The following is an 11,978-nucleotide window of genomic DNA, read 5'->3' on the forward strand; positions in this document are numbered from 1 at the left end:
GTTGCATTTCAAGATGAAACGAAAGATCTTTCTGTTTATTTTTGGAAATGCAGTTTAAATTCATGATCAGTTAATTGGCTTTGATGTTAAATATTTCATTATTTAAAAGTATATTTTTATTTTAGTGGAACAAGTAAAGAGTAGTCCCGATGTTCAAGAAAAAATTATCAATGCAGCTATTAAACAAAGGTAAATATTTCTTTATTGTCAAAATTAAATGCAGCAAAATCTAATCAATTTAATAATAATGATATATATATATATATATATATAATTATTATTTTATTAGATAATTAGTCACATAACTGATGATTAACCATAGTTCATTATGTAATCTCTTAACTTTTTCAAATAACTATAAATCACTTTTTTGCTTTCGTAGTTTGTGTATTAAAATTCGTATTGTGTATTTCGCAGTTTGTGTATGTGTTTGTGTTGTGTAGTTAAAATATGTAAGATATTTAAGAATTTATAGAGATTTTTTTGAAAATTTATGTATAAAAAACAACTTTATTTTTGTAGTTGAATGTATGCATATTAAATAATGATTGGCGTATGGACATGATAAAATGAAATTGATAAAATAAACCTTGCATACCCACCTTTTTCACTATCATTTTTACCAATAATATCGAATGTCACAAAAAAACCCAGCAAGAAATAACATTTTTTTTTTTTTTTTTTTTAATATTTGGAAGGTATTAACACTTCTTGCACTATGAAATAGCTAAGTTTCTTAATATATTTTTTCATGCAAATAAATAAAAAAAAAATGTGTTCCAGGAAAGACCACGACTATCCCAAAGAGCTCCAAGACGATTATTACTGCCCATCTGTGGTCATTGAATCCTCATCCCCTTATGAGGGAAGCGGTGGCAAGTCCGTGGAATGTGTCCACTGCCACAGACAGATGTGGCCCGGTATCAACCACAGGTAAGTAGCATATGATTTCCACGGAATCGTAAATGTATTATTGTCGAATACTAGCCACTTTTGGCGACCCATTTATTCGCCAAGATTATTGAGTTTTTAGGATGTTAATTATTAACATAGGATGCATTTTTTTAAAAAACATTTCACCTTGTCATTTGATACGATTAAAACACATTAATTCGATTAAAATAGTTTACTGCAAATTACTAAGTGTATATTTTACGAAGCAGAAGCGAAAGTGAAAATCCATTAAATGATTTATTTAATGATTGTCAAAATTTTATTGAAAGCGATTTCTCGTTAAATATAATCTTGCCAATTTTTTATTGCAAATTTAAAAACCATTTAGGAGCATTTCTGGTATACATCTAAATTTGGATCGTCCAAAAACTTTGAAAGTTTCTCGCCAAACTCGCACGATTGTGACGAGTTTGGCGAGAAACCGCACCTGAATCTTAAGTCTTACTGCGATTTCTTAACAAGCGACGGCTAAGTCTATTTTTGCGCTTGATTAAACTTTCTATTTGAAATCTGTTTCTTGATTTCTTTTATATCTTCTTTCCTTTGACTTAATGTCCTTTTTGGGCACATGGTGAACTATCGCCAGAACACATCTAATATTTTGCAGCCCCATTCATTAGCTTTCTGTGCCACGTATGTTAGCGTTATATATATATAGATTCTTAATAAAGAGTTTTTTACTAATTTCAAAATGTTTCGGTATATTTCATTTTATATTGATGTATTTGAATTGCTAAAGTGACTTACGAATGATTTTCCTATTTTGAGCAGAAATGATGAGAGGTGTGAACCCTGCGCACATTCCTTAGTCTGGAATATGTCTCAAGAATCCATGGATCAAGCGCAACCCGTCGAACTCCGTGTGATGATCGATCCTGATAAGAAGTTGTCTACAGTGTACAGTAAAGTCGGTAAGAAACTTTCGATATTAAGATGAAGAACTAAAGTAGTACTTAAATGTTTCCCAGTATGTAGTAAAATTTAGAATGTTCTATTAAAATTAAAATTTTGCTGAGCTTAATAGTTGATTTAATATTTTAAAAAGAATGATCTTAAATGCACAGAAAATTATGTTTTCAATAAAAAAATATTTAAATGAAAAAAATATAATTTTTTTTATATAATTCGTTGTTCATTTCAAAATTAAATAAGTTTAAAACTTTTTTTATTACATATTATCAAACACCTATTGGTATTAAAAAGAATCCAAACTTCTTTTTTTTTTGTGTGTCTATTTTTAAATTTCGAGTCAAATAACTTGCGTGTTAAAAAAATGTTTAAATTGTAGTCCATTACTCCATAACCGGACTGAAGGTAAGCTTGTTCATAAGCCTTCGTTTTCCCTTATTTTTAAACTTGCATTTATTTAAGATATTTACAAGATATTTAAAAATAATATACCATTAATTAACAATTTGATCCTTTTAAAACTGAAACGTCTTACAAAACTGAACAGTTTTATTTATTTTAACTAATTATTTTTAAGATTATTATTTCTTTACATTTGAGTGTTATTTATTAGGTGTCATAAATGTTTAAGAATATCTTTAACTTCTTTTATTCCTTGTAGCCCATAAATATTATTCAATAGTGTGCGCCATAGATCCGTATTTGCAGTATAGTTTAATATTGTTTAATACCATACACTATCACACGATATTGTGCTACCTGGGTTACTTCAAAGAAAATATACATTTAGAATCAAAAATTATAATTTATTAAATTCCTAAGTGAAGGCTTAAAAATTATTTTTAATTATAAAATCGCTTTAAAAATAAGAAATATATTAGAGTAAAGCTAAAATGTATCATTATAGTTAAGTTTAATGCTTTGTATCAATGTTTGCACGAAAGTTTTTCATAGTTCCTAACATATGCTTACTGTTGTTCAGCTTTTTGTTTTGTTTCTCTTGTGTGTGCGTGTTTTTTTTTTATTTTTGTTTTTGTTTTTGTTGCATGCTGCTTTGCTTGTGTTGTGTTTTTATGTGTGGTGATTGATCACTAAATGCACCCTGTTTTGTTTTAATAGCAGGTATTTGTATTAAGTAAGAACAATTTACTCTGTTTTTGACGAACTGCCGAAAGAAACTGCGTCATGAAGTCTCTTGAGCAGTAGAGCAGAGAGCACCTGACGGACTTTATGGGGACAATTATGTTTCAGAAAAATTAGCTGTAGATTCCTTATAAGTGTTTGCTCAATTGCATGCTGACTGTTTTTAAAAATTTAACTCTTTTAGTGTTCTTAGAGGGTTTTCTGTTCATGATGTTAATATCTTGTACTTGTGTATGAAATTCAATTAAATGTCTTTTTTTTGACGCATGAAGATTCAGTGTAATAAAAATATTTTCACTAATTCTCCTATCTTCAAATAATTTGGCTTGTTTGATTTCATAAAAAGAAAAAAAAAATGATTTTTTGAATGACTTATTTAAATGTGCTTTTGTGCCATTGCTTTTTTTTTGATTGCTTGCAAATGTTTGGATGTAAGATAATTTTAAAAACTATTTTGTTTGTAAACTATTAAACAAATTTAGTTATTTTTTGATAGTTGTATAACTAAGTGCAAAGTAAGTTTATATATGCTGTCTGAATCTATCTGTTATTTAATACCTGTTTATCTTATATATAAAAATTAAAACAACTTTAACTGTTAATTTTAACTTTTTTTTGGATGTTTGATTTTTTTTGTTCATGTAAAACTGTGCAGTTTTGTACAACAAAGATTAAATTATTCCTAAAATTAATTGTCTGCTCAGCAATAAATATGTTATCTGTGACATAGTACAGTTCATTTCTTTTTCTTGTTGTTTTCTATATTGATACATATTTTTCTTGCAGAAACTAGAGATGATGACGATTCTGGTCGTTCTTCTTGGTCCGAAGTGGCCAGCTCTACCTTTAGCAGTGAGGTGGATTTGAAAGAAGAGAAAAAATGGCCTACCTCTTTTTATACTCAGATGAAAGTACTGACCCAAAGGAACTTCATGGAAGCCAAATCCAGAATGCTTTCAAAACTCAACTGGGTTCAGACTCTGGGGTTGGGATTTATTTGCGGATCTATCTGGTTCCAAGTTCCCAGGGAAGAATCGAAAATTGCTGATATCAGAGGATGGGTAAGACAATTTTCATTTTTTTAAAAATTTTTTAGAATACTGTTTTTTTTTTGTAATAGAAAATATTTGCTAGCTTTTGTCAATGAATTGTAAAAATTATAATTTATTGAAGATTTTCTTTTACAATTGTGTTAATAACTCTATTCTTTTTTTTCCAGATGTTCTTTAGTACAACGTATTGGATGCTTTTCGCTCTTTTTGGAGCTCTGATTTCTTGTAAGTATTGTTTCTAAATATATTGATCAAGTTTTTACAACTCAATCACTAATGTATGAACCTCCATTACGAAAATTATTACCTAAAACTAATAACAATGAAAATCTAAAATCCAATAATCTCTCCATTTTCTGGCATTTCGGTAATCCGGCCTCATCGGATTCGCAAAAAGGACAAAAACTAAAATACAATAGTCTCTCCATGTTCTGCCATTTCGTCAATTTGGTCCTACCGGTATTTTAAGAAAGGTAAAAGTCAAAAATGCAACATAATCTTCATAATCGAGCATTTTGGCAATCTAACCTCAACGGTATTTACAGAAAGGCGTAAACCTAAGATGCAATAGTCTCCCTATATTCTAGCATTTCGGCAATCCAGCTGCAGTGGTATTTACAGAAAGGCGTAAACCTAAAATGCAAGAGTCTGCATTTCGGCAATCTGGCGAAGAAATCTTTAAGAAAGCGAAAACTTAAAATGCAATAGTCTCTCCATAATCTGGCATTTCGGTAATGCTTTCCCTTAGGTACTTGAAGAAAGGTGAAAGCCTACAATGCAATAGTCTCTCAATACTCGCATTTCAGCGATTCGGCCTCACAGGTATTTGCAGAAAGGCAAGTGAGGAGTATTAAAGTACAAAGAAAGTCACTAGTGCCACTGACATTGGCGCTACATAAACTATAGGTTGTTGATTGAATTTTGATATGTATATATTGTGTACTGACTTCTGTATCAATGAAAGTTGAAAGCCTTAAAAGCGTTTTGTATAAATGCGTTTCCCTTTCCCTTTCCAGTCCCACCTGAAAGAGAAGTGATAAACAAAGAGAGAGCATCTGGAGCTTATCGGTTATCTGCCTACTATCTAGCCAAGATGATAGGTGAACTGCCTTTAGTGATGACACTGCCCACTGTTTTCCACATTATCTCCTACCCCATGATGGGCTGCTCTTCTGCTGAAACATTCTTCAGTCTTTGGGGGTTCCTGTTGTTGAGTACAGTCGTTGCACAAGTAAGTAGAGGAGTCGGAACGACTTGGAGAAGTTTGTTTATGTGATTCTAAATTTATCTGCGATGGCGATATTTATGGCACTTTTTTCTTTCCGATACAGAGTGTTGGTTTATTTGTTGGCGCATCCTGTGTCGATCTCCAAGTATCTGTGACAGTATCTGCCTTGTATTCCTTGTCTACGATGTTGTTTGGTGGATATTACGCTGCTACATTGCCAAGCTGGTTGCAGTGGCTACAGTATTGCTCCATGGTTCATTATGCTTTCCAGAATATGCAGATGATAGAATTTGGTGGTGGACCGCCTATAAGGTAATGAAAAATGTTTAATTGATAATAAAATATGTAGTCGATAAAAACTAAGAAAAATGGCTTTTGAATGCTATTCATCTTATATTATGCCGTTTTGTGAAGTGACAACTAATGGAATTATTGACTAATATAATTTAAATGCGCAAAGAACCTTTTAGCAGTTTTAAGCGAGTCTAAGAAACTTAAAATGATATTGCTAGGAATATGCGGTGTTGAGACAAGGATGTCTGTGGTTCTCAGATGATTATGATTATAATATTCTTCAAAAAAAAATGAATCTGCAAGAAATATTGCCATTGCCATTTAAAAATCATTAATGACATATATTAAAATTTCTCCTAATAGAAATGAATTCATTAGGAAGTCTTCAGAAGTACAATTTTTTTTTTACTCTCTTATTAATACAATAATAATCAAGTGTCTAAAATTTATTATTTGAATTCAAATAGGATTTAAAAAGCTTGCAAAATTTAATTTTTTTCGCCTTCTAATTCCTTGTAGATGTGCCGAATCCAATTCCATGTTCGAGATCTGCCGACAGAGCAACTCCACAACCCACATCCCCTTCGAACAGATCATCAGCCAGTCGGGAGAACCACTACCCATGTGGGCGAACACCCTCATCCTAATCCTGTTCCTGGTGGTGTTCAGATTCCTGGGTTATGCCGTCCTCAGATACGTCAGGAGACCAAAATAACCACCTCAGCTCACTCCTCCATGAGGAAGGCAACCCAGCAACCACCGAAACATTCATAGGTCCTCCAATCTCTAGTACTTGCACTTCATCCTCCAACAGTCAAGAACTTTCCTGGACTATTTTTATGCGAATTTGCAGCAGGCTGATAACCTGAGTGATCCTCATATTATTTTACACAGATTGTATATGTATATATATATAACTACCTTTAAAGGACATATCTATTATCAGTTTGTGTTGCAGATTTCACCATCAGGGTTACCAACCTGATATTGTGTTCAGAAGAAAGAGGTGCATTTCAGTAACTGGAGTCGTGTGAGGGTGCGTCACTCACATTCTTGTGTTCACTAAGTGAACAATCACCAATATCTCTCTATAGCCAATGTGATTCTCTTCTTCATTTGTACATAAACTAGTGAACAAAGCGAATAGTGAAATTTTATTAGATGATACCTGTACCTTGTGCCAAATGATTACAAAACAGTCGAAGCGGGAAGAAAAGGCCTGGGAGAAATGAGCAGTGTGTTTGTGCGAGTGACGTTTCTTACTTGTGATAGAGAGAACAAAAGTTGATTGTGTTGGAGGAAGGCGGAAAAATGCCGAGCATTTTCGAAGTACTCTTTACTTGTTCCATCCAGACTATAACGGTATTGCATTTGAGTTGAAGTGCGAAGTGTCACGCTGTCTTCGATATCACATCTGTTCGTTTTTCTTTAATAAAAAGAGGTTATTTTTGTCTTTTTAAAAAAATATATATATATGTTTGAGAATATATTCCATCAGTTTTCACAGAACTCTCTGAATGGACGATTCTTCATGCACAAAGATCCGTTTAGATTTATTTACTTCACCCGTAGTTGTGCGTTATGTGTTGATAATTTTATGTGTGAGACTTTTATCATTATCTCATAGCGTTAATAATTTTATGTGTGAGACTTTATCATTATTTCATATACATCTTTTTTTTTAAAGTTCAAATTGTCATCCATTTTAGAATGTCATTTTGCACACATCGTATCATTATCAAATGGATGATTTTTTTTTTATAAAAAGGTATGGACAAAAAAAAAAAAAAAAAGGATCATAGATAAATGAAAATCACGATTGGGTATATAATTATTTTTCTCTTATTAGTTTTAATATTACTTTATTTAATCGAAAACAAATGCAATTTATAGCTACATTTGCATTAAAATGTTATGTTTATTTAATTTTTTTTTCTCATTTATCAACTATAAGTATTTATTCTTCAATTTTTATTGCACTGAAACAGTGTAAAAATTATAATCAATGAATATTTTTTTAAAAGGTATTTTTCATCTGAATTAAAAAAAAAAAATTCCAAACGTTTGTCCATACCTGTGACTAGTTTATATATACCATTGGTTTTGAAATGTTTTTTCTGTTATGAGAGAAAAGAAACGATTTCGTTTGCCAGATGTAAATGCAGAACATCGTTTGGAAAGTTTATAACTGTCGATTTTTGTAAGTATTTCAGTGTTATAACGATTTATGTGGTTAGTTTGCGTATGCACGATTTAGAGTATATTTATAAAAGATTGCTAGATTCTTTAGTAGTAACCAACAGCAAGTGCCTACTCTGTGAGGGTGACTTCGACGATCATAGAGAAGTTTCATGCTTTCTGTGTCTTTGTGGCTACGCACTAACTGCAATGAACGTATTTGTAGATGGAAAAATTTATATTTTTATAATGTCTTGAATGATATATTTATTTGGCTTTGTATTCGTTTATGATGGGAAAAAGGATGGTCGAAAATTATGTTGGAAAAAAAAAATGACTGCATATTTATTTATTCTTCAAGTTGAATTATTTATATTATATTTTTATTATCAAATTATTAGATGTAGTAATAAATAATGGATAAAATGCATTTATCTTTAAAAATTGCGTCTTCTATACAGAAATACACATTTTCGATAGAGTAATCATTTATTTTTACAAGTCTATGCGTTATTGAAATATAATCTCGGAAACTTTTTTGAAAGCTGTATTTAAGATAAGATTTTTAGTTGTATATAAAGCAAATGATATTTAAGTTTGCAACACAGAGTTTAAAAATCATGTGCAAAAGTTATGTTTTTAAAACATTTTTATATTTTCATGACTAAGTTTTTTTTATGGCTGAGAGATTTAGTAATTATAGTTTTTTTTTTATTTTTTGTAGTTATTAGCAAATATATGAATCCAATTTAATTTATATCTATGTTTTTAAAAATGATGACTTTAACATTGCTTTCTATTTGAATGTGTATTTGAACATATGTGCACTTTTATTGATATAATACTACAGTAGAACTTCGATTATTCGAGTTGCTAAAGACTATGATCGACTATAATTGCTAGAGACTATAATAATATTTTAAATCGGAATTTCTTTGCTGTTGACAAAAATTTTAATTTGAAATTATAAAATTAAATCCGTATATTAACATTTTAACGAGTTTATTTTTTATTTATTATTATATTTCTTGTCCAAGAATTTGAGATTGTTTCTGATAACCATTTTCTTTCTCCGTTGCTTTTTCATAGTGATTTTTCAAGGACGTTTTTTCTCAATATATATATTTCATTTTTAAGAATGCGAAACTTTTTGACACATTTAGAATGCCATTTTCTTTTTCAGATAAATGTCTGGAATTTGAGATCACTATTCAACTGCTTAAGAATGTAAATGATTTTTTAGTTTTATATTTTTAATGCTCCAAACTTCTTTTTGAATTTAAATGATCATCTTACAATGAAGATTTTCCATTCGTTTTCGTGGGTAAAACATTGGCACCAAAGCATGCTTCAATTTTTTTTCTGAAAAATACTTTAATTTTATTATTATTATTATTATTATTTTTGCAATGAGTTTGGTTATCAAAGACGTCCGTTGGTAAAAATCCGAATAATCGAAGTTCTACTCTACAGCCACGGTTGATTAATGCATCGCTTTATACATGATGTTATGATTTGAAAATTATTCAAATATAAAGTGACCCAGTTTTATTAACTTATTGTCATTCGGTTTTTAATATAAACCAAGATTGTCATTTCAGATCTGAAGATTTTGTTTAAAACGAATGATTACTTTATCGTGATAAAACTTTACGTATATTCTTTAAACTTTTTTTTCCCTCATTTTCTGAAAATCTCATCTTTTATGCTATTATATCTAATGTAACCACTCTCTTGTAATCTTATTTTATAGAATAAGATACAACTAGTAGAAACAGTCTCTTTTTTTTTATACTACGTTAACGTTCCTACTGTTGTGATATCACCGTTAGAGGTGCTAATCGAGACTGTTATCTATCTATTCCAAAATCTTATGCTAATAAATTTCAGTACAGACTTTGTGATCCTAATGCAGCCTTTCACAGTGTTTTTATTATAATTTCTTTTTTTTTTTGTTTTGTGTCTTGTATTTCCTATAATTTTTGTAAAAGACATAGTCCTATCTAAATCAAAGATTGTATATTAACTTTTTGGTTCCTGTAGAAAAATTTAGTTTTTATTTTTATTTTCGAATGTTCTGTTTGATTTTTATTATCTTTAGGGTTGCATTATGTCGCAGTGTTTTAGTGGCATCGCTAATGATTACCACACTTTTTCATCCATTGATTGGAATTTTTATGGCATAAAAAAGAAATTCTTGCTGTACGATTTTTAAAATCGTTTGTAAAATTTGAAACTTGATATTCGTAAATTATTTATGTGTTTTTGTAATTCTTTTAATAATTTTCAAACATTTTTGATTTTAAATTGGGGATTTCTTTTATGATTATTTGAATCCCTCCCTTATTTATCTATGTATGTATCTTCTTATTTTATCTCTTTTAAAGTGTTGTTTTGGTTAAAATTCAGTATGATATTCTTTTGAAGATAAGAAAATCTATCGCTTTTTATTAATATTGCGATTTTTTAGTTCTTAAATATTAATATTTTATCACAATTATAGAGAATATAACTGATTTTTATGCAGTTTTTTTCCGTCATTTAAAACTTGGATTGTTACAATTGTTCTGGTGATTCCGAACTTGAAAGTACCTTGTTGATTCTTATTGAAAGCTAAAGATGGACGATTTTGAAATTTAGAATTTGTATATAAAGCCTGTTGAATGCTCTGGGGTATTACCTGATGGATGTATAAACTTGAGAATATTTAATAATTATTTCCTTTCTACAAAACAATTTTGCACTGCCAACAATTTTTACACAATTTTTATTTCGAGGTTTTATCCTTATGTGTGTTCGATCTGCCCGTGAAGAACTGCAGATATGTATTAATTTCACAAATTATCTTTTCATTTTAAATGTAGTGTCTCTTTTTGAAAGAATTTTTGTGAAAAATGATCTCCAAAACCGATTCAAGTATTAGCCTGTTTTTATTACATCGTGATAAAGTGTTCATATATTACATTACATAACATAATTGACTGAAAGAAATCTATAAACTGTAACTTAGTAACAAAAAGAGTACAATTGCATTTTTTGTTAAAAAAATTCCGATGCATTTTAATAAATGTTAATGTGGTAAGAAATAAACATATATTCCATATTTTTTGTGAAAATTAACTAACTATTTCTTAGTAAAAAATCGATTGCAAAATGAACACAAATTTTCTTAATTTTTTTTAAATATTAAACTAAATAGTTGTCACCGTTTTTTAATTTCCAACTATTAAAGAAGGCTCAAACTCCATTTTGGAAAAAAACATATATTTTATATGAAAGAATATTTACGTGTTTATTGAAAGTAAGAGTAACTGAGCGAAGATTTTGATGCAAAATTGTACGAATTTTTTTGTTATTGTATTTTATGTATTCTTTAATTTCCATCATTTATTTCATACGAATGTTACTTTTTTTTGTGAGAATTCACGATGACAACTTTGTTTCGAATGAAAAGAAAGGTCCAAAGTTTATTTGTGAAAAAGATTCCGTACCACTTTACTATTGCCACTGCCTATAAGTGAAAGGCCAGCCTAATTTATATCATTATGTGTTTTGTGTACGTTTTTCATCATATCGATTTTTTCGTTCTCTTTATATTGAGTATTAAAGTGCTCTTACTTCATTCACTTGTTTGTGTCTCCTTATTTCACGTTTTATAAACATTTATTGTAAACCAGTGATAAAATTTCTCAAATTGATTTTTTAATAGTTCCTTTACACACTTTATTATTTAATTTTTTTTTTTTTTTTTTTATGATACGAATAATTTTTGTTTACTAGAACACAAAGAATAACTCCTGATGCTATCAAATATAGGATGCATCATATTAAAATATTATTTCTCTGTAAAATTTATAAATTTTAATATACATGCATTTTGAAATTTATACAATCAATGCAATGCAGCCTGAAAAGATTTATTGGTAATACAGTTAAATATGGAACAATAATTTATTTGAGTTCGGTATTTTCCAGTTGTAGCTCTGTTATTGGTTAATTAAAAACATTAAGTGGTTAATCCTCAAGTATTCATCATTCATTAAATCATTAAGTAGCTAGTTCTGGCTCTGATAGTGGTTGATTAAACATTAAGTGGTTAGTTGTAGCTCTGTTATTGGTTAATTAAAATCATTAAGTATTCATCATTCATTAAATCATTTAGTGACTAGTTGTAATTCTATTATCGGTTAATTAAAATCATTCATTAAATCATTTAGTGG

The 11,978-nt window shown here is 29.4% G+C and overlaps 1 protein-coding gene across 3 annotated transcripts in view; it reads left to right on the top strand.

Annotated features, from left to right (window-relative positions):
- Positions 1-11,380, top strand: part of LOC129975179 (uncharacterized) — a 196,213-nt gene extending 184,833 nt beyond the window's left edge. For all 3 annotated transcript variants that reach the window (XM_056088151.1, XM_056088153.1, XM_056088152.1), the window contains exons 8-15: positions 126-189; positions 784-933; positions 1,726-1,865; positions 3,793-4,067; positions 4,226-4,283; positions 5,075-5,289; positions 5,390-5,598; positions 6,100-11,380. In XM_056088151.1, coding sequence (XP_055944126.1) covers positions 126-189; positions 784-933; positions 1,726-1,865; positions 3,793-4,067; positions 4,226-4,283; positions 5,075-5,289; positions 5,390-5,598; positions 6,100-6,295 — 1,307 coding nt within the window. In that variant the 3' untranslated portion in view covers positions 6,296-11,380. The remainder of the gene's footprint in view (positions 1-125; positions 190-783; positions 934-1,725; positions 1,866-3,792; positions 4,068-4,225; positions 4,284-5,074; positions 5,290-5,389; positions 5,599-6,099) is intronic.
- Positions 11,381-11,978: the final 598 nt, after the last annotated feature.

The sequence above is a fragment of the Argiope bruennichi genome, chromosome 7, assembly GCF_947563725.1.
Source record: "Argiope bruennichi chromosome 7, qqArgBrue1.1, whole genome shotgun sequence".
Lineage (NCBI taxonomy): Eukaryota > Metazoa > Arthropoda > Arachnida > Araneae > Araneidae > Argiope > Argiope bruennichi.